Source organism: Notamacropus eugenii, chromosome 5 (assembly GCF_028372415.1).
Source record: "Notamacropus eugenii isolate mMacEug1 chromosome 5, mMacEug1.pri_v2, whole genome shotgun sequence".
In the NCBI taxonomy this organism is placed as follows: Eukaryota; Metazoa; Chordata; class Mammalia; order Diprotodontia; family Macropodidae; genus Notamacropus; species Notamacropus eugenii.
Window position 1 is genome coordinate 399,093,393 of NC_092876.1, and position 22,397 is coordinate 399,115,789.

The 22,397-nt window shown below is 39.2% G+C and overlaps 1 protein-coding gene across 2 annotated transcripts in view; it reads right to left on the reverse strand.

Annotated features, from left to right (window-relative positions):
- Positions 1-20,528, reverse strand: part of PLCXD1 (phosphatidylinositol specific phospholipase C X domain containing 1) — a 33,600-nt gene extending 13,072 nt beyond the window's left edge. For both annotated transcript variants that reach the window (XM_072614536.1, XM_072614535.1), the window contains exons 1-3: positions 20,381-20,528; positions 9,596-9,748; positions 1,650-1,786 (exon numbers count right to left, since the gene is read on the reverse strand). In XM_072614536.1, coding sequence (XP_072470637.1) covers positions 1,650-1,786; positions 9,596-9,677 — 219 coding nt within the window. In that variant the 5' untranslated portion in view covers positions 9,678-9,748; positions 20,381-20,528. The remainder of the gene's footprint in view (positions 1-1,649; positions 1,787-9,595; positions 9,749-20,380) is intronic.
- Between the last annotated feature and the right edge of the window lie 1,869 nt (positions 20,529-22,397).

Sequence of the window (22,397 nt, forward strand, 5' to 3'; positions counted from 1 at the left end):
AGGATTCCATGACTGTTCTCTCCTGGTTCTCCTCTTACCTTTGTGACTACTCCTCTTTTGCTAAATCTTCATCTCTGTTACATCCAGTAACTATGAGGGTCCCTAAGGACTCTGTCCTGGGCCTTCTTTCTTTTCTCCCTCTATACTATCCATGGTTCCTATGGTTCCAGTTATCCTCACTATACAGATGACTCTGAGACCTATATATCCAGCCTTAGTCTTTCTCCTGAGCTACAGTCCTGCATCACCAACTGTCTTTTGGGCATTTCAAACTAGATGTCCCATAGCCATCTCAAACTCAATGTGTTCAAAACAGAACTCATCTTCCTCCCCCTACCCCAACTCTCCCTTCTTCTAAATTTTCTTATTACTGTCAAGCAGATCACCATCTTTCCAGTCACTCAGGCTCACCATTCCCATTTACCCCATATAGCCAATCTGTTGTCAGATCTTGCATCTATTCTCACAACTCACGTATGGCCCCTTCTCTCTACTTATAGAGCCACCATCTTAATCAAGAGACTTTCATTACCTCTTACCTAAAATATTCAATATAATCTTTTACTTGTTGTCCCTGCCTCATCTCTCCTCCACTCAGCTGCCAAAGTGATTTTTCTAAAGCGTATGTCTGATCACTTCACTCTACTACTCAATAAACTCCAGTGACTCCCTATGACCTCAAGGATCAACTATAAAAATCCTGTTTGGCATTTTAAACTCTTCACAACTGGCCCCTTTCTATCTTTCTTGTCTCATTACTGTGTGGTAAAGAGGGCATTTCAGTTAGCTGCTGGGTGAATTGCATACCTAGTTTCAGCTCAGCAGCCAACCAAAACCCCCTCTTCACCATCTAGTAATCAGACAAAAATACAGTTACACATTCTAAAATGGACAGCAGAGCCTACTTTTGGGCTTGCATGGGAACAAGTTTATCTAAGAAAAAGGACTCAGAGAAGATGGAGGAAGAAGGATTTCCTAGAATCAAAGAAACAAAGGAATTCAGATATCTAATATCAGGTACAGGAACAGGGACATAGAAACATGAAAGTAGCTAGCCAGACGTCACAATGGATAGAACACTGGAGCTGGAATCAGAAAGAACTGAGTTCAAGTGTGAACTCAGACACTGGTTGTGTGACCTTGGGCAAGTCACTTAACCTGTCTGCCTTGTTTTCCTCATTTGTCAAATGGAGATTATAAGAGCACCTACCTTCCCAGGGTCATCATGAGACTAAAATGAGATTCTATTTGTAAAGCGGCTTATAAACTTCAACATTCCATATAAATGATAACTTATTATTATCATTAAGATTGTTAGCCTAAGGGGTGAAACAGTCAGAAGAAGAACCTGGCCCACAGAAAGAAATACAATTGAAAGAACCAGGTTAGTAGAAGGAAGAAGGTGAAAGGACCTCTATATAAGGACAGGAACAGCAGAGTCCAGAGAGTAGAAGAGCTACCTCCTAACACAACCTCCAGCCTCACACCTTTCCTCTGCTCTTCTTTGTGGGTGACCAAACAGCTCTGTCTGTTGTAACGCCTTCTTGGGCAATTAAATCCCTAAGTGTCTGAAAGAGTGGCAGCTGTGTGTGTATGAATGCCAAAGCCAACAGTTCATTGGAGCACAAGAACATTAAAAGTCTTATTACCTGTGTTGTTGACCATTTTAAAATCACTGGACGGGTGATGCAAGGGGCTACCTTATTTAGCACCTGCAGGAGCTTTGATTCATTCTGAGAGACTGGAGATTTCTTATTCAAGCAGTAGGTCATTGTATCATGACTCCCTGCGAATAGAAATGAAAATGAAGTCTTATCTCCTGTCTTTGGACTAATAAAAAATATGCAGTAGCCTATATACTATACACGCATATATGCATACACACATATACACATATATATACATGCATATATACTCACATATACATGTACATGTATGTATATGTGTGTATACATAAATATGTACATATACATATAGTCCTATATACATGTATTGTGTATGCACATACAAACACACACACATATGTATATGTATGTGTGTGTGTGTTTGTGTGTGTGTATAATAGGAGACAGCTAGTTGGCACAGTATTGTGCAGGACCTGGAATCAGGAAGATCTGAATTCAAATCCCCAAACATTTATTGGCTATGTGACCCCAGGCAAGTCACTTAATCCTGCTTGCCTCAGTTTCTTCAACTGTAAAATGAGCTGGAAAAGAAAATAACAAACCACTCCAGTATCTTCACCAAGAAAACCCCAAATGGGGTCACAAAGAGTTGGACACGACTGAAACGACATTAACAAAATATGTTAAAGAGGAAAGACAGATGTGAGCATGTATCCTGACCTCTTTCTGGTACATGTGCTCTGAACTCTTCACCCCTGATACATATACATGCATGTAAATGTGTTACCAAGTTTTTCACATAATAATAATATAATATATATAATATTTTAATAATAATAATATAAATGTTTACATTTACAAACCATAGCATCTTATAGTTGTCAAAGTTCTTTGCTTTGAGAAACCCTGTGAGGTCGTACAGGCATTATTATTTTCATTTCATCGATGAATGAAAAAATCTAACTCCAACCTATCTTTCCAGATTGATATCACCTTATTGTTCTTCCTATATTCCAGTAAAAGTGACTTACTTCTTATTCCTCTAATTCAGCATTCCTTCTCTCTCCTATGTACCTTTACATGAGCCATATCCCCTCTTGCCTAGAATGTACTTTTCCCCTACTTTCCAGCTCAGAGAATCCCTGACCTCAACCAAGGCTTAAATTCAACCTCCTTCAGGGACCCTTTCCTGATCTCCACAATCGGTAATATTCTTCTTTCTTCCAACCAAACATCAAATGTTTATAACCTGACAGTAAAAGCAATCAAATGAGCTTCCAGGCTGAATGCCCCAAATCGGAGCCCCTATAAGGTAAGCCAAATGGATAATACCAGGGAGAATTTAATGAAAATCCATAGTAAAGCCAGAGACATGTAAAACTCCACATCATATAAAGAAGCCCACTTTGGGATCACATCAGTGGAATTATGATTGTGGTCACTCATCCAGTGTGGGCAGCTGAGAATCTATCTAATCTTTGGCCTGACTTATTGAGGGAGCCTTGAGATCAGCTGCTGTGGCTTTGCATGTTCCTAAAAACACCCCTACTTTCTACTTCCTGCTGCTAAGGGAAAAGTGAGGAGGAAGGGCAAATGTGCCTGCTTTCCTTCTTCTGAACAGGGACATCATCTCCAGAAAGGAACCATCATCTCCAGCATTTGATTTTAAATAAAATCCTTAAAACTTTCATTTTTGTTCCCTTATGATTTCTGAAGCAAAGTATTCATAAAGGAGTTGGACTAGTGGGGAGAAAATAGAAAAAAGGTGCTCTTGTTTGTCCTGACAAATAAATATTGTCACCTATAAAAAAAGAAGAATCATTGACTATTAGACCCAAGAAGGATTAACAAAATGATCTAGTCTGACCCCCTCTTTTTCAAAAACAACTCACATGACTAATTGGTAACAAAGCTAATATTAGAAATCTGGTCTTCTGACTACCAAGTCAAAGACTTTTCAACTCACAAACTAAAAGAATTAAGTTAGTGAAAAGTATGTAATAAGAAATTTACATAGCACTTAAACATTTCAAGAAAGAAATTTACATATATAATTTCATTTGAGCTAACCACAACCTCATGAAGTAGATGGTATCAGTATAATTATCCCCTTTTAACAGATAAGGAAATAATGTTCTGAGAAGTTAAGATTTCCCCATAGTCACGAAGCTAGTGAATGGCCAAGATAGGATCTGAACCAGTCTTCTGACTCAAAGTTTAGTAAGCTCTCCATTTTAACCATGATACCATAGTTTCTATAAGACTCTTCCCCCAAACAGTGCAGTTAAGACAACAGGAATGACTACCAACTCCTACAAGCTGCTTCTTTGCTAAAGTTGAGACATCATTTTATAGTCATAGCAGGAGGGTTATTAGGTTCAGATCATCATCATGAGTCAAACACATATCAGGCTCAGGATGTTCTTCCACTTCTCAACCAAAAGGCATCTACTATGATGCTTTAAGTGTAAAACAGATCCTTATCCTCAGGTCAACCAGCTCAAAGGCCTACATTCCTTCCCCTTTTCACCGAACTATGGGAAACTTGCCCTAACCATTATTATCAAAAAAGAAACTGCATGTACTGAAATTAATTGAAATGGAAATAGTTACTAAGGTGTTTAGCTGTTTGTGTGGATGCTCAATGCTGTTTCTAATAAAACATTTAATTTTTTTTAAGTATTCAAGACCAGTGTCCACAACAGCATAGTTCTTTATTTTTTATTCCTTCTTTCCTCTTCCAGTGTTTATAATGAGGAATGGGTCCTAAGAAGGCTAAGTCCAAAGGACAAGGACGAATGGGCACATACCTCAGGCAGGAGAGGGCCCATACGCCTCTTACAGAGAAATGGTATTCTTGTCAAGATCCTGCAGCTATCTCATGAAGTTGTTTGCTGTTTTTTTGTTTAGTCATGTCTGATTCTCTGTGTCCCCATTTGGAATTTTCTTGGGAAAGACACTGGAGTGGTTTGCCATTTCTTTCTCCAGCACATTTTACCGATGAGGAAACTGAGGCAAACAGGGTTAAGTAACTTGCCCATGGGTGTCTGAGGTCAGATTTGAACTCAGATGAGCCTTCCAAATTCCAGGCCTACCACTCTATCCATTGAACCACCTAGCTACCCCTTCTCTCATGAAAGAGGGTTCCTAAAGAACTATGCCTAGGAGGAAAGGGGAATAAACACTGGTTTGGGAGTCAGGACAGCTGAGTTCTAGTTCCAGATCTTTCACTAAAAACCATAAATCACTGAATTCCTCTGAGCCTCAGTTTCTTGATCTGTAAGATGGGGGTGGGGGGGACAGGGGAAGGGAAGGTTATATTACCTTTAAATACCCGTCCAGTTTTAATACTTCACGTCTATAATCATCACTGAGTATTTGATTCACATGCTGTTTCCATTCCCTCCAGGGGTATTTCTTTAAGAGGATGAGTATAAATCCCCATTTTTTAGAAAGAGAAGCTCCATGAGTTACTGCTTTCTTTGCAAACAAACCTCTCTCTCTCTCTCTCTCTCTCTCTCTCTCTCTCTCTCTCTCTCTCTCTCTCTCTCTCTCTCTCTCTCTCTCTCTCTCCCTCTCTCTTTTCTCTATTTTCTTTACCCCTTACACTCCCACACCTCTTGGGCTATCACCTACCTCTTTGCTTTTCCTTAATCTCCTACTTAGACAAAATAGACCTCCAGAAGTTCCTGTTCTCAAAGCTCTTTAGACCCCTTGCACTTGGGACATCTGCACATGACCTAGGAGGCCTTGCCAACAGTTGTATTACTGCCCAGTGACAGAGAACTCGCTCTGTCACCTGAGTAGGATCACAAGGCCAAGACAGCCAAGGTGCATAGGAAAAGGTAACCCAAGGACTCCCTCTGTGGTGCTCTTTGCTCAGAAACAATGTTTGAAAGGAAACTTGAATTGTGTGTTTTGCTAAGTGGCGATCATTATGACCATGTAAAAGTCATTTAACCTATACTCAGTTTCTCAAGAGCAGAACGGTTTTTCACCTGGGAAGGGTCCACTCACTTCTCTGGTATCAAAGCTGGGGGAGAGTGAGGAGCAAACACTCGGGGAGAGTGAGGAACAAACACTCTCAAATGCAAGAGACCAGGAAGTCAGATTGTTCTGACTCTTAGAAAAGGTTTTGGGTGGGAGGGCTGAATACAATGAATTTAGATTACAATTGGAGCATGACTAGAGGAAAGTGATGTAAATCCTTACAAAATAACATACCTAATACTTAAAACCTAGCGAGCAGAGGGGTGGACTTTTCTTCATACGAGCAGTATCTACATCGTTCCTTCACTGATGGTCCACTCCCCTCAGGGGAAACAAATCTTAGAGTGTGACTCACTAACTGTATGTTTTACCACACACTGAATCTCCCCACCTGCTGAGAAATGTCTACACCTCCTTCCTTCTGTGATGACACAAAGGAAGGAAGTAAAACATAAAATTGGTCCTTTTTTACTCCTAATATGAAGAGGAATCAGTCCTTGAGAATTGGTTGTTGTTGTTCAGTCATTTCGGTTGTGTCTGACTCTTCATGACTCTATTTGGGGTTTTCTTGATAAAGATAATGGAATGGTTTGACATTTCCTTCTCTAGTTCATTTTTTACAGATGAGAAAACTGAGGCAAACTGAGTTAAGTGACTTAGTCAGGGTCACACAGCTAGTAAGTGTCTAAGGCTAGATTTCAAACCATATTTTTTGTAATTCCAGGTACAGGTCTCTATCCACTAGCTACTCATCATACATTTAGCTTAGAACAATTTGCTACTTTTAGCATAGAGAAAAGAAGGCTTTGTGGGGAAAATATCAAGGCGGTATAGATTTAGATCTGGGACATCAAGGTAAATAGTTCAACCTTCTCACTCTGGAACTCTGAATCTGAGGTCCAGAAACATTAAATTGTCTTTTTTTTTTTTTTTATAAAGAAAGTGATTTGCAGGGAGGAGCCAAGATGGTAAAGTGGAAGCAGGGACCTGCCTGAGCTCTCCACCCAAACCCCTCAAAATACCTGTAAAAAATGACTATGAACAAATTCTAGAGCCGCAGAAGCATCAAAATGACAGAGTGACACAGATTTACTGCCCTAGACAATCCGGAAGGTCAACAGGAGGGCTCTATTGCACTGGGCTTGGAGCAGAACTCCATGTTGGCAGAGCCAGGACTGGAACAGGCCTCAGGGCTCTAAATCACTGGCAGCTGTAGCAATTTCCAGATGTCTCAACCAATCACCAAAGATGGCTTCAAAGGTCAGTGGGAAAGCTCTCTCACCTGAGTAAGAGAGGAACTGGGTCTGACCCTAGCCCCAAATCCAGGGCTGTGCTAGCCACTGCTGTAGAGGCTAGCTACTTCTGGAGCTCTTGGCCTACAGATAGTGAGGGAATCAAGTTGCTGATCTGAGTCAGATTCCTGGGTGGTGGCCCTAGGGCAAGGATCCAGGATAGGAAAGAGTGCTTGTGGTTGCTCACAGACCAGAGTGCATGCCAGAAGAGAAGTAAACACCTCTCCTTTGGAGGAGCTGAGAATTTATAGGTCTCTGGAGATATCTCTGAAAGCAAGTGCACAATGCCCCTGAAACTTGGGGCAGTGCACCTCCGCTTAACAAGGAGCTCAGAGGTCAAGTAATTGGTTGAGAAAATGACCAAAAGGGGGGAAAAATAAAACTATAGAAGGTTCTTTCTTGGTGAAAAGTTATTTTCTTACAATGAGGAAGATCAAAGCATGCAAATGGAGGAAGGTCAAGGTTCCTACATCCAAAACCTCCAAGAAAAATATACAATGGTCTCAGGCCATGGAAGAGCTTAAAAAGGATTTTGAAAATCAAGTGAGAGAGGCAAAACAAAAATTGGGAAGAGAAATGAGAGGGATTCAAGAAAATCATGAAAAACAAGTCAACAGCTTGCTAAAGGAGAGCCAAAAAAATGCTGAAGAAAATAACACCTTTAAAAATAGACTAACCCATATGGCAAAAGAGGTCCAAAAAGCCAAGGAGGAGAAGAATACCTTAAAACGTGGAATTGGATAAATGGAAAAGGAGATCCAAAAGCTCACTGAAGAAAATTATTCCATTCCAATAGAATGGAGCAAATGGAAGCTAATGACTTTATGAGAAATCAAGAAATTATAAAACAAAACCAAAAGAATGAAAAAATGGAAGATAATGTGAAATATGTCATGGGAAAAACAACTGACCTGGAAAATAGATCCAGGAGAGACAATTTAAAAATTATGGGACTACCTGAAAGCCATGATCAAAAAAAGAGCCTAGACATCATCTTTCATGAAATTGTCAAGGAAAACTGTCCTGACCTTCTAGAACCAGAGGGCAAAATAAGTATTCAAGGAATCCACAGAACACTGCCTTAAAGAGATCCAAAAAGAGAAACTCCTAGGAACATTGTGGCCAAATTCCAGAGTTCCCAGGTCAAGGAGAAAATATTGCAAGCAGCTAGAAAGAAACAATTCAAGTACTGTGGAAACACTATCAGGATAACACAGGATTGAGCAGCTTCTACACTAAGGGATCTGAGGGCTTGGAATATGATATTCCAGAGGTCAAAGGAGCTAGGATTAAAACTGAGAATCACCTACCCAGCAAAACTGAGTATAATACTTAAGGGGAAAAAGTGGAATCTCAATGAAATAGAGAATTTCCAAGCATTCTTGTTGAAAAGACCAGAGTTGAATAGAAAATTTTACTTTCAAATACAAGAATCAAGAGAAACATGAAAAGGTAGACAGGAAAGAGAAGCCATAAGGGATCCATTAAAGTTGAACTATTTCCATTCCTACATGGAAAGATGATATTTGTAAACTCATGAGATCTTTCTCAGTATTAGGGTAGTTAGAGAGAATATATACATACATACATATATACATATATATGTATACATATATGTGTATGTATATGTGTGTATTATATTTGGGTAAGTATATGTATATGTATGTATATATATGTGTGTGTATATAGAGGGCACAGTGTGAGCTGAATATGAAGGGAGGATATCTAAAACATAAAATTAAGTGTTGAGAGGAATGTAATGGGAGAAAGAGAAAGGGAGAGGTAGAACAAATAAAGAATCTCACATAAAAGAGCCAAGAAAGAGCTTTTACAATGGAGGGGAAGAGTGGGGAGGTGAGAGGGAATAAGTAAGCTGTACTGTCATTGGATCTGGATTAAGGAGGGAATAACACACACTCAGTTGGGTATGGGAATCTATTTTACCCTACAGGAAGGCGGGGGGAAGGATATAGGAGAGGGAAGATAATAAAAGGGGGGCAGTTTGGGGGAAGGGGTAATCAAAAGTAAACACTACTGGGGGGACAGGCCAAGGGGGAGAAAGGAGGGCAGGACAGGATAGAGGGAAATGTGGTTAGTCTTTGGCAATGTGACTGTTATAGAAGTGTTTTGTATGGCTACACATGTATGACCTGTATAAAATCTCTTACTTTCTCAATGAGGGTGAGTGGAGAGGGAGGAAAGGAAAGAATGTGGAACTCAAAACTTTAAAAATGAATATTAAAAATTGTTTTTGCATGTAACTGGGAAATAAGTTGTATAGGCAATGGGGTATAGAAATATATCTTGCCCTATAGGAAAATAGAGGGAAGAGAGATGGAAGAAGGGGGGCTGATAGAAGGAAGGGCGGATTAGGGAAAGGGGTGGTTGGGGTATATGCTGTACTTGAGTGGGGGAAGGGGAGAGATGAGGAGAAAATTTGGAATTCAAAATCTTGTGGAAGTGAATGTTGAAAACTGAAAATAAATTATATTTTTTTAAAAAAGTGATTTGCCCAGGATCACCCAGATAATAAATTGTAAAGGTGAGATTTAAACATGTCCTCTGATTCAGTGAGTTTCAGAGTTGGCCTCTAAATACAGGTTCTCTGACTCCTACATACTGCTTTTTCCACTCAATAGCACTTCTTGATCAGAAACAGCAACACATGCCAGCTGAAGGTTTGCTTACCTGGAATAGAAAGATGGTGAAGAGGGATATCCCAGAGTTTGCGAGGCAGCTCAGACATCCATTGTGCATTGGTAGCACTCATGTTCTAAAAGCAGGCTGAAAGCTTAAACACTCCAACTGTTTAGTACAGGTCCTTCCTCCACAGATTTTGCCCTGAGAAAGGAAATGCAGGTTTTGCTTGTTAAAAATAACAGTGGTGCAAGTCAGGATTCTCCTGACATAGGAGGCTGCCTCTTTTGAAAAAGAGTCCTTCAAGTTACAACGATGTGTACAGCTACCTCACAACAGAGACTGCTCCTACTGCAGTGAAAAGCCAATGCATTCCAAATTCCAAACAAATGACTTTCAAATTAACTTTGGATCACCACCTACTAGTTGTCTAGTGAGTAGACTATGGTTCATTGAAAAATAACCTTTTATCTTTTTTTTTCTGCCTTATCTAATCTATATTAACTATTATTGTTGAGTTGTTTTTCAATCACGTCTGAATCTTTGTGACCTCGTTTGAGGTTTTCTTGGCAAGGACACTAAAGTAGTTGACCATTTCCTTCTCCAGCTCATTTTATACATGAGGAAACTGAGGGAAACAGGGTGAAGTGACGTGCCCAGGGTCACATAGCTGTCTGAGGCCAAATTGGAACTCATCCTGACACCAGGACCAGCACTCTGTCCACCATGCCAGCTTACTCAAGAGCATAGAGGAGCTTTGAAAAATAGTTAGACATTGAAACAAATAAAAATTCTTTGTCTCTTGAGTCCTTGTATAAGTCTTCCAAGCGAAGAAGAAAATGGTCTTTGGTATTAAATGGCAAAGGCCCAAGCCAAATAAAAGTGTGGAAGAAGGGAAAGAAATTTGGAATTGAAAATTAAAACAAACCCCAGAACAAAAACCCAGGCCATCCTTGGAGGTCAGGCACCTTGTAAAGGAGTTTACTGGTTCCTACTGGAATTTTTGTTATATGCTATCATCCTAAGAGGATGACGATGATAATAAATTGGATGAAATCTCCAGTGCATTTACAATCCTGACTAGCTAAATTACTGACAAGTCATAACTACGGGAAAAAAAAGCATAGGCAGCAAGTTATAATATTCTCATCTACACTCAATGACCTCATTTGTGGGCTTTCTGCGTCCTCTGTATCCCCTGAGCATTCTCTCAGAAAATGATCTGACCCATTTGTATGGTTATCTCCATCAGAGAGTGTGCATAAGGAGGAAAAGATGAAAATCTAGCCCATTTGGCTTTTGATAGCAGCTTTGATAAAAATTTGATCAAAGAAAGATATTAATAACTTTAAAATAAAATTTGGGTATTATTTGTGAATTTCAATCATTGCTCTTTGTGGTAGGCATTCAATAAGAATTTATTAAGGGAAATAAAAACCACAACTTGTGGTAGACTCATTCATTGAAAGCTTCTAAAGGCAAGGTATCAAACAAGATATTTGTAAAGTCTTGCCGGATAGTGCCTAGCACATGATAGGTGCTTAATAAGGATCTATTTCCTTCGCTTCCTCATTTTTCATCTTGCTATCCCCAGCACCTAGCACAATGTAGGCACATGATAATAAAAATTAACAATCAGATGGTGATTTAAGGTTTATAAAGAGATTTACATACATCATCTCGTTTGATAATGACAGCTCTGAGCTATCATCCCCATTTTACTATAAGGAATCTTAGGATGAAAGCACTTTAGTAACTCATTCAGGATTTTGTACCAATAAGTGTTTAATGCAGAATTTGAACTCAGAATTTGAACTTCCTGACTCCATCCACTATGCCATCTAGCTGCTTCTAATACAAGTTTATATAAAGGGACCCAAAGAAACAAATCATTTTGAATATGCTATCCCACCCACAATAAAAGCTGGATGCTCTACAATCCCTTCAGCACGCTTCTTGCGATTTCATCAGGGCCTTGCCCTATTGGCTGAGCTTGCCAATCCCTGGCAAGGAGCAGTGAGCTATGCAGGAATGTAGGAATGTATGGGCAAGTGAATAAGGGAATGAATGAGGGAGTGTCTGCATCACGTGCACCATCAGAAATTTCAAAGGCCAGGTTTGACTCAATGACCTGCCTCTCTAAAATGAAAGGATTGAACTTCCAGCCAGTGGTGCTAGTAACTGCCTAACAGCCAGCTTTTCTTTTTTTTTTCTTTTATTTTGTAAGGGGGAGGTGGATGAATAGGTAATGTGCCAATGACACATTTTAAAGTTTTATCTGTATTACTGACATTTTCTCAATCACTGCCTAAAGTCTAGACCAGTGATGTCAAGCTCAAATAAAAAGGGGCATGGGGGCACTAACCTCTACATAAGGATGCCTGCCAGCTGCATATTGACTTAGAAAATCAGATTTTAAAGTTGTTTATGTTCTGCTGTATTTTTATTTATTTTGTGAAATATTTCCCAATTACATTTTAATTTTATTCAGACAACACGGGTTTGACTAGTCTAGTCTAGACAATCAACAAAGCAACAGGGCTAGTTTGGTGGCTTTGGCCCTGAAGTCAGGAGATCCCGAGTTTAAATCTGGCCTCAGACACTAGCTGTGTGACCCTAAGCAAGTCACTTAACCCTGATTGCCTCAAAAAAATAAAAATAAAGTAAGCCTTGATTTGAAGGATTTGCCCATTTCTGAGGTGTAAATGCTCATGCTAAAAACTGAGCAACTGGCTCTTTCGGGTCAGCTGGCCCTACCATACCCCTCCTTTCAGCTGTAGCATTTTATGGTTCTTTAAAAAACAAACATACCTGAATGCCACATAATTATAAGGACCAAGCTTGGCTCCAGAAATGAAATGAGAAAATATACTTCCCTCCCTTCTTTTGAATGTATGTGTATTTGAGGTAGGACGGGGGAAAAACAAGGAGGATAAATGTCACTCAGGTATGGATAATTGTCAGACATAATTGATGTGTTGTTTAATTTTGATGAATTTTCTTTCTTTCTTTTTACAAGAAATGGCTTGGTGGGTAGGGAAGGAAGGAAGAGTATATTTGACAATCAAGGTAACATATAAACAAAAGATGTCAATACAAAAAAAAAATTCTATAGTTATGTGGCAAGTAGAAAGCTAACCAACCAATCAGCAAAGATTTATTAAGATTCTATATGCCTGGCTACATGTCAGATAAAGTACTAGGCAGTAGGGATAGAAAGACAAAGAAAGAAACAATCCCTATTCTTAACGAGCCTGCTTTCTATTGGGGAAGACACTGAGTATAGATTGTGTGTGTGTATGTGTGTGTGTGTGTGTGTGTGTAAAATAATCCAATATAATATAAAGAGAATTAATACAAAGTAAGTGCGGGGGAGGGAGATACTAGTCTTTGGAAAAGGGGTAAAGCTTTATTTTTATTTTTCAGGAAAGGCTTTATTAGAAGATGGTACTTGAGTCATATTTTGAAGGAAGAGATTCTGTGAGACAGAGGTGAGCAGGGAGTGCTTTCCAAGTATTGACTGTGACTAGTGCAAAGACAAGGAGATGAGAACAAAAAAAAAAGGTCAGTTTCACTGGATCATAGAATGTGGTGTTGTAAAAGGTTTTCATTTCCTTTCTAACTGGTTCCAGTTCAGCATTTTATTTGTAAGAGAAATCCCAAAATTGGCTGAGGCCTTCTTAATAGTATGGAATTTAGGTGAAACTTTCAGTCCTTTAACTCAGGATGATCAACTGATTAGAAGTTAAAAAAAAAAAATTCTGGCTTAGTTAAGATAACTATTTGTAAGCTGTAAATTCCTCTCTCTTGTTTAGGTTTGTTGATCAATTTACAACTTGATCTGATGTAGTTATGCTTCTGTTATTTTTTAACATATAAACCTCTTCTCTCTTCATTATAATTTAATATAAATTTTACAAGTATATTTTTGAAATGCAAATCCTAGTTGTATCTTCTCTTTTCTCTGATGTAATTGGAAACTATATAAATCTTGGGAGAACTTTATTTTAGGGAGAGCAGTAATTCAGAACCTGGAGCCTGTACTCTGAATATACATAATAAAGACCAATTCTTAAATTGTCTCTGCATATTGTTAAGTATGATTGGCAGCAGTGCCATCTATCAACAAATCCTTGGATACTTCCACATCAGTACAAAGGAAAGTGATGTTCAAATGAGGCTGGGGCCAAGTTATAAAGGGTTTTGAAAGCTATTTTATATTCTATAAAATATTTTTTATTCTATAAATATTTGTATATTTATAATTTATATCTATATATTGAATATAATTTTGATAATATGTAAACATGTGGTATTCATACATTAAATATAAAATATTTATATTATATAAAATATTCTATTTTATAGAAACAATAGCAAACCATTGGAGTCTATTGAGTAGGAGAATGACATGTTTGGATCTGTGTTTTAAAAAGACCACTTCGAAGCTGTGTAGAGAATAGACTAGAAAGAGTAGGAAAAGATTTGAGGCAGAGACCAATTAGTAGATCACTGAAAAATTCGATACAAAAAGATGTTGATGTTCGTACTTCAGGAGATGACCCAGTCAGGAAGACATGAGTTTGAATTGTTCCTATCATACCTAGTTGCTGTGTGATATTGTCAAGCCATTCATCCTCTCTTAGCTAGGTTCTTTGTCCCTAAAAATGATAATAAGGTAACAGCACCCACTTCATAGGGAGATGAGAGTTAGATAGGTGTTTGAGGAAAATCACTTTGACAGATGTGGGAAGCCCATGGCTGGAGAGCTATTTGAGGCAGAGAAGTTTCTACTAGACTTCCACTGCAGTGTTGTAGGTGAGAGGGAGATGAGGACATAAGAGAAGGGGGCATCTGTGTGAGTGGAGTATAGGTCAGAGAGAAGCTGATAAAAGATACAGAGTCTGATACCAGCACAAAGGATGCCAGAGAAAGCTTGCTTGAGCAACAAGGGCAGAGTTAGATTCATTTCCTTTAGGCCAGGGGTGAGGAACCTACGGCCTTGAGGACACACATGGCCTTCTAGGTGTTTGGGTGAGGCCCTTTGAGTCCAAGCTTTACAGAACAAATACTTTTATTAAGGGGATTTGTTTTATGAAGTTTGGATTCAGTCCAAGGGCTGCACTTGAGGACCTAGAAGGCCACATACTAAAGGTTGCATGTTCCCCACCCCTGCTCTACTCCAAAGAACAGAGGAAAGGTATGTGACAAACTAGGGAAGGTCAACAGACCAATCAAAGATACAGAAGAGAAAGCAGCACCAGGAAATGCAGGAGTCAAGAATGAAGGAGAGAATCAACGGGGAACACTCTTGAGTTTCCATTTCAGAGAGAGATCTTAATGTCAAAAGCAAACTATGAAATGATGATATTAGAAGTATTGAAAATCAGAGGTAAGGATAGCCAGGGTCAAGATTCTGAATTCAAACCCAAGTCCCGTGCTTTGTGTACCATGCCACACTGCCTCTACCATCATTATACCAACTACTTTAGCAGCTTACCTTTAAAGCTACAATGCTATGCCCAAGTTCAGATGGGTCACCTCAACTGATGACTAAGCGATAGCTTTCCATTAAAACAAGCCACATCAATAGTAATGACAATATTCTAGATTTTTTTTTAAGAGGCTCTGGCTGAAAATAAACAAATTTGTACCTGATAGACAACCTTCTGGTGCAAAAGTTCTTAAACTTAACAATGCTGGTCCATGTATGACAGATATAGAATCCATCATTGGACCCACACTCAAAGCCTTTTCAGTTTGGAAGGACTCTGGAACTTGTGCTCCCCTTCGCCCTTCCCCAGCATAGTATATGGAAGCCTGCCATCACCTCTACATCCCAGGGAGTCATCTGAGGAGAATGTCAGTGAAGGTGTTTTCCAGATCAAAACAGGACAAAAACAAATGTTCAGACATTGAGAGGGACTTTATAAACCACATTGCGTAAATGTTGGCCAAATTTCACACATGATTAGACAAAAGGCTGATCCAGCAACCATAATCAATACCCAGCATCCTTTATCTTTCAAAGAATATCACTGAACACACACAGGTTGTGATTTCAGCCCCTTATTACACTCCCTCCTTCCAGAAGAATAAGATACACTCCAGTATGTGGAATGAAGCAAATGATACTATGAACAAACATGCGTGTTCATACACATACATACGCACGCACATATGTGCACACACACGTTTCATTGTGAGCTCACTAAGGGCGAAGAATATCTTTTGCCTCTTTTTGTGTCTCCTGCACTTAACACATAGTAGGTGCTTCATAAGTGTTTATTGCTGACTAAATGTCAGTGTACAATCAGTCTAATGTACAGATTGCATAGCGACAATGAAGCACTATTAAAATAGCTGTGCTGAGTTCATTAATAAATTATTGCGTGTTTTCTGTATTGTCATTCTTTTTAGTTGATAGCTTATTGATAGTCAGCTGTTACGCTCCACAAATTGAATTCATGTTGTTTTTCATGGTGATAATAGTGTCTTGGAGTAATACGTCTAGAGATGGAGAGTATAAAAATAACTGTGGTAATAGCTAGTATTTACATAATGTTTTCAGGTTTGCAAAGCACTTTACATATAGTGTCTTGTGTGATTCTCAAACAACCCTGTGCGATGGATGCTGTTATTATATTTGTCTCACACATGAGGAAACTGAGGTTGAAAGAGATGCAGTGACTTGTCCAGGGTCACACAACTAGCAAGTGTTTGAGGCAGGACTCAAACTCTCATCTTCCTGATTCTTAAGCTGAGCATTCTAACCATACCACCTAGAGTGTTCTAATATTCTCTCTGTTCCAGTATGCATACCCATGTGTAGATGAGTTCCCAACCACCTACGTGCTCCAGATAAGGACTGTAGGATTTAGAGCTGACAGGGTCCTTTGAGATCACTTAGTCTACCTTCCTCATATTACAAGGAAGACCAAGAGAGGTGATTTGAAAGGCCCTAGGACCTAGTGCTGCCACTTACTACACTATACTACCTGTATGGTCTTGGGTAAGTGAGGGGGTGTGAGCAGCTTACCTTTAAAGCTACAGTGTGATGCCTAAGTTCAGACAGGTCACCTCAACTGAAGACTAAGTGAAAACTTTCCATTAAAACAAGATATATCAACACTACTGACAATTTTCTAGCAGCTTTCAAACTTTCTGGTCTCAAGAATCCTTAACACTGGGGCGGAGCCAAGATGGCGGAGTAGAAAGACACACATACGCTAGCTCCAAACCCACAGTCCATAAAATATCTGTAAAAAAGAACTCCCAACAAATTCTGGAGCAACAGACAGCACAGAACAACGGAGCAGATGAGATTTCTGTTCCAGAGAGCTCTGCAAACCTCTCGCCAAAGGTCCTTCGCGCACCAGACCAGGAGTGAAGCCCAGCCCTGCCTTGGCCTTGCAGCACCAAGAGGAGCAGATCCGAGCAGGCTTCAAGGACAGAATCTCCAGCACCCGTGCAGGTCCCTCCACCCACAGGTGACAAGGGTCGGTGAGAGGGTCTCTTTTGCGGGTCGAGAAGGGAGTGGGGTGCCCCCATAACTCAGGCTCCCTCAGAAGGCAGCAGCAGAGACGGGAGCAGACCGGGGCTCCCCAAGCAGGCAGGAGCCTGGATCCATTGTGGAAGGTCTCTGCATAAACTCCCTGAGGGAACTGAGCCTGTGAGGCTGCCCTGCCCCCACCTGAGCACCTGAACTTGATCTCAATAAATGACCTGAATAGCAGCCCTGCCCCTGCCAAAGCCCTGAGGCTGGGAAGCAGCATTTGAATCTCAGACCCCAAGCTCTGGCTGGGAGGATCTGGAGGTGAAGTGGGTGTGAAGAGAATATTCAGAAGTCAAGTCACTGGCTGGGAAAATGCCCAGAAAAGGGAAAAAAAAATAAGACCATAGAAGGTTACTTTCTTGGTGAACAGGTATTTCTTCCCTTCCTTTCTGATGAGGAAGAACAATGCTTACCATCAGGGAAAGACACAGCAATCAAGGCTTCTGTATCCCAGCCCACTCAATGGGCTCAGGCCATGGAAGAACTCAAAAAGGATTTTGAAAATCAGGTTAGAGAGGTGGAGGAAAAACTGGGAAGAGAAATGAGAGACATGCAAGCAAAGCATGAAAAACAAATAAACACCCTGCTAAAGGAGACCCAAAAAAATGCTTAAGAAAATAACACCTTGAAAAATAGGCTAACTCAATTGGCAAAAGAGGTTCAAAAAGCCAATGAGGAGAAGAATGCTTTCAAAAGCAGAATTAGCCAAATGGAAAAGCAGGTTCAAAAGCTCACTGAAGAAATAGTTCTTTCAAAATTGGAATGGAACAGATGGAGGCTAATGACTTTATGAGAAACCAAGAAATCACAAAACAAAACCAAAAGAATGAAAAAATGGAAGATAATGTGAAATATGTCATGGGAAAAACAACTGACCTGGAAAATAGATCCAGGAGAGACAATTTAAAAATTATGGGACTACCTGAAAGCCATGATCAAAAAAAGAGCCTAGACATCATCTTTCATGAAATTGTCAAGGAAAACTGTCCTGACCTTCTAGAACCAGAGGGCAAAATAAGTATTCAAGGAATCCACAGAACACTGCCTTAAAGAGATCCAAAAAGAGAAACTCCTAGGAACATTGTGGCCAAATTCCAGAGTTCCCAGGTCAAGGAGAAAATATTGCAAGCCGCTAGAAAGAAACAATTCAAGTATTTTGGAAATACAATCAGGATAACACAAGATCTAGCAGCTTCTACATTAAGGGATCGAAGGGTGTGGAATAGGATATTCCAGAAGTCAAAGGAACTAGGACTAAAACCAAGAATCACCTACCCAGCAAAACTGAGTGTAATACTTTAGGGGAAAAATTGGTCTTTCAATGAAATAGAGGACTTTCAAGCATTCTTGATGAAAAGACCAGAGCTGAAAAGAAAATTTGACTTTCAAACACAAGAATGAAGAGAAGCATGAAAAGGTGAACAGCGAAGAGAAGTCATAAAGGACTTACTAAAGTTGAACTGTTTACATTCCTACATGGAAAGACAATACTTGTAACTCTTGAAACTATTCAGTATCTGGGTACTGGATGGGATTACACACACACACATGCACACGCACATGCACACACACATAGAGACAGAGTGCACAGAGTGAATTGAATAGGATGGGATCATATCTTAAAAAATGAAATTAAGTGGTGAGAGAGAAATATATTGGGAGGAGAAAGGGAGAAATGGAATGGGGCAAATTATCTCTCATAAAAGAGGCAATCAAAAGACTTATTAGTGGAGGGATAAAGAGGAGAGGTGAGAAAAAAACATGAAGTTTACTCTCATCACATTCCACTAAAGGAAGGAATAAAATGCACACTCATTTTGGTATGAAAACCTATCTTACAATACACGAAAGTGGGGGAGAAGGGGATAAGCAGGGTGGGGGGGATAATGGAAGGGAGGGCATGGGGAGGAGGGAGCAATTTGAGGTTGACACTCATGGGGAGGGACAGGATCAAAAGAGAGAATAGAAGTAATGGGGGGCAGGATAGGATGGAGGGAAATATAGTTAGTCTTATACAACACAACTATTTTGGAAGTCATTTGCAAAACTACACAGATTTGACCTATATTGAACTGCTTGCCTTCCAAAGGGAAGGGGTGGGGAGGGAGGGAGGAAAAGAAGTTGGAACTCAAAGTGTTAGGAACAACTGTCGAGTAATGTTCTTGCCACTAGGAAATAAGAAATACAGGTAAAGGGGTATAGAAAGTTATCTAGCCCTACAGGACAAAAGAGAAGATGGAGACAAGGGCAGAGAGGGATGATAGAAGAGAGAGCAGATTGGTGATAGGGGCAATTAGAATGCTTGGTGTTTTAGGGTGGGGGGAGGGGACAAAAGGGGAGAAAATTTAGAACACAAAATTTTGTGAAAATGAATGTTAAAAGTTAAATAAGTAAATAAATAAATTTGAAAAAAAAAAGAATCCTTAACACTTTAAAATTATTGAGGAACCCCCTCCCCAAATTTTGTTTATGTGGGTTATATCTATTGATATTTATCTGATTGGGTATTAAAACTGATAAATATTAATTTCTTCTAAAATAACAAAAATAAGTCTATTTCATGTTAACATAAATAACTTTTATAAAAATAACTACATTTCCCCCCAAAAAATTAATGAGAAGAGTGGCATTAATTTAGCTATTTTTGTGAATCTCTTTGATTTCTGATTTAATAGGAGACAGCTGGATTGTCTTAGCAGCTTTTGTATTCAATCTGTTGCCATATGTTATTCTGGTTGAAGTATATGAAGAAACTCCAGCCTTAAACAGATAGTTAGTGGGAAAAGGGAGGAGTAGTTTAATAGGCAAAAATCTTACTATTACTATGAAAACATGTTTACTATTTGAATTTTAATAGGCAAATTTTACTTTATTAATTTAATATATTATCATTATATTAATATATGAATACTATATAATATCATATATGTAATATTTTCTAAATAAAATATATAATAAAACAATATTGATTAATATAACATTTATTATATTAATTTTAATAGACAGAAAAACTTACTAATACTGTGAAAATAGTTTTGACCTTGAACACCCCTGGGGTCCACAGACCACACTTTGAAAACCACTGCTCTAGACAAACCAGATAAAGATTCCAATACCTGTCTTCCCTTTGTTTTCCTCTACGCTCAGGAACACACAAACTTTTACATACTGTACTTAAATCCATGTGCAAACTTGTCCTCACTTACATATCCTGGTAGTCACTAAGTTCTGAGTTTACAATAGGAAAAAAACAACATTTTAAATTTGAATTTAGCACTTACCTCACAAGGCATTGAGTTCTCAGTCTGAGCCTCTCGGTTCTTTTAAGAAAAATAAAAAGATTCTACATAACAACCTCAGCACCTCATTCTCCTCTTCCTCTTCCTCTGCCAATAGACGATCCGAAGCCATATTTCTGGACACCACTTCCTAAAAACAAACATGCTTTCAGCCTGTCTCAGTCTGTGATTGGCCAATATCCACAACACCTACACCCTCTCTAGGTATGAAGGGGAAGGAGGAGCTAGCCTGGCAGAAGCTGTCAGTTTCCCAATATATTGACGTTTTCAGGTTCCCTGAATTTAGAAAGCACTATAAGCCTTTATACAGCCAAAGTTTTAGAGAAACCAGGCCAGGAGGGCAAACAATAACCACCTTTCATCTTTGGGATTTGTGGTTTACCCGGTCAAACATATATCCTCCCTGAAGCATGCCCCTTCATTATTGCAACATCTGGGGCTAAAGCAAGTGGAGGAGGTAGGGGGACCTCAAGCAGTCTTAAGTGCTGAGCAAATCTGAACAGGGCTTTGTTCTATTGCTCTCTTTGTGGTGAAACACATCAAAGACTCTCAAGGGGAGCAAATAAAATACAACTTTTTTTCCTCAGGTTTCAAGGGGATAGAGAAATAATAGATTACTAGAGCCACAGAACTTATGGCTGGAAAGGACCTCAAAAAAATCTCCTAGAATCTTAGAATGGTAAAGGAACCTCGGAGGGCATCCAGACTAACGCAGGTTTTTAATATGTGAAAACTGAGGACCCCAGAAAGGGGGAAGTGATGGAGCCACTGGGTCCAAGTCTTCTGTCTCTAAATTTTATAGCCTTTCTTTTGTGCTATATGTTTTTCTCATCATCCAATCCAGGTTTCCAGTAAATGATTTACTGTATGTTCTTAATCATTTTAACTCTATCATATTTTTCCATTCCTCAGATCTATTTCCACTTCTGGTGACCTCCATCCACCTGGTGTTGCTTTAAAATCTTGTTGTCTGGCTGACCTATATTCCAATAATAAAATAATCAGCAACCTGAGAGAAGGAAAATGGGTCTGTTCATTTTTGTTTAATTTCTAAATTAAAAAAAAAGAAAAAGAAAAGCTTGATTGATGATCTTTTCACATCACCATCATTCCCCAAATACCTCCACCAGATGGAATGCTTTCTTGTAACAAATAACTGGAATTAAGCTGAACAATTCTATGCACTGAAGCTTCTGAAAATGCAGGGCTCATTCCATACCTATGGTCCACCACATCTGTGCCAAGAGAAGGGAGGCATGCTTCATGTCAGTGCTCTGACGTCATGATTAAGCATGGCATTCATCAGGGTTCTGAAGTCTTTTACAATTGTTTTCTCTTACATCATTGTAGTTATCACGTAAATTGTTCTCCTGGTTCTGCTTACTCCACTCGGTATCATACAAGTCTTCCTAAGTTTTTCTGGAAAAGTAAACATATAGTCATTTTTTATAACATAATACTATTCCAGCCACATTCATATGTTGCAATATATTCAGCCATTTACCAATTCATCATAGACAACCCACTTTCTTTCCAGTTCTCAGGGAAGCCAGAGTGATAGAGTGCTGAACCTGGAGTTTGAATCTAGGTTCAAATCTGGCTAGCTCTATGACCCTGGACAAATCATTCACATGCCGTCTACCTCAGTTTCTTCAACTGTAAAATGGAGATAATAATAGAACCTACTTCTTAGGGTTGTTGTGAGGATTAAATGAGAATATTTGTAAAGCATAGTCCCTGGCACATAATTGGTACTTAATAAATAATTCCTTTCTTTGGTAATACAAAAAGTACTGATACTGACATTTTTTATGTGTATGGGACTTTTCTCTTTCTCTTTTACTTTCTTGGGATCATTTTGTTAGAGTTGTAAAAAACTGAAATACATGACTTCTGTCTTTTAAAGTTAAATAGGGCCATGTGATGATATTAGCCCGTCACTTTGCACCCCCCTAAGTAGTTCCTCCTCTTAACTTCCCTGTTTTGCTATCACTTCAAG